The 202-nt window shown below is 76.7% G+C and overlaps 1 protein-coding gene across 1 annotated transcript in view; it reads left to right on the top strand.

The window, feature by feature from the left end:
- The first annotated feature begins 130 nt into the window (after positions 1–130).
- The window catches only part of LOC103906105 (RING finger protein 113A), a 16,517-nt gene continuing 16,445 nt past the window's right edge, over positions 131–202 (top strand). Inside the window, exon 1 of the mRNA XM_009287944.2 lies at positions 131–150. Coding sequence (XP_009286219.1) covers positions 131–150 — 20 coding nt within the window. The remainder of the gene's footprint in view (positions 151–202) is intronic.

A 202-nucleotide genomic window follows, 5' to 3' on the forward strand; every position in this document is an offset into this window, starting at 1 on the left:
GCGGAGGGCCCCGGGAGGGAGCGCGGAGCCGGGCCGTTACGATACCCTGGGGAGGCGAGGGAGGGCCTGGTGCCACCCCGGAGCGCAGCCCCCACACGGAGGAGCCTCGCTGCCCTCCCCAGCCGTACCGATGTCCGTGTGGTGGAGCGGGTGAAGGGCTCCTCCCCGGCTGCGCCGTCGCTCTCGGGGGGTCGGCCGGCCT

The sequence above is a fragment of the Aptenodytes forsteri genome, unplaced genomic scaffold (assembly GCF_000699145.1).
Source record: "Aptenodytes forsteri isolate BGI_AS27 unplaced genomic scaffold, ASM69914v1 Scaffold249, whole genome shotgun sequence".
Classification (NCBI taxonomy): Eukaryota; Metazoa; Chordata; class Aves; order Sphenisciformes; family Spheniscidae; genus Aptenodytes; species Aptenodytes forsteri.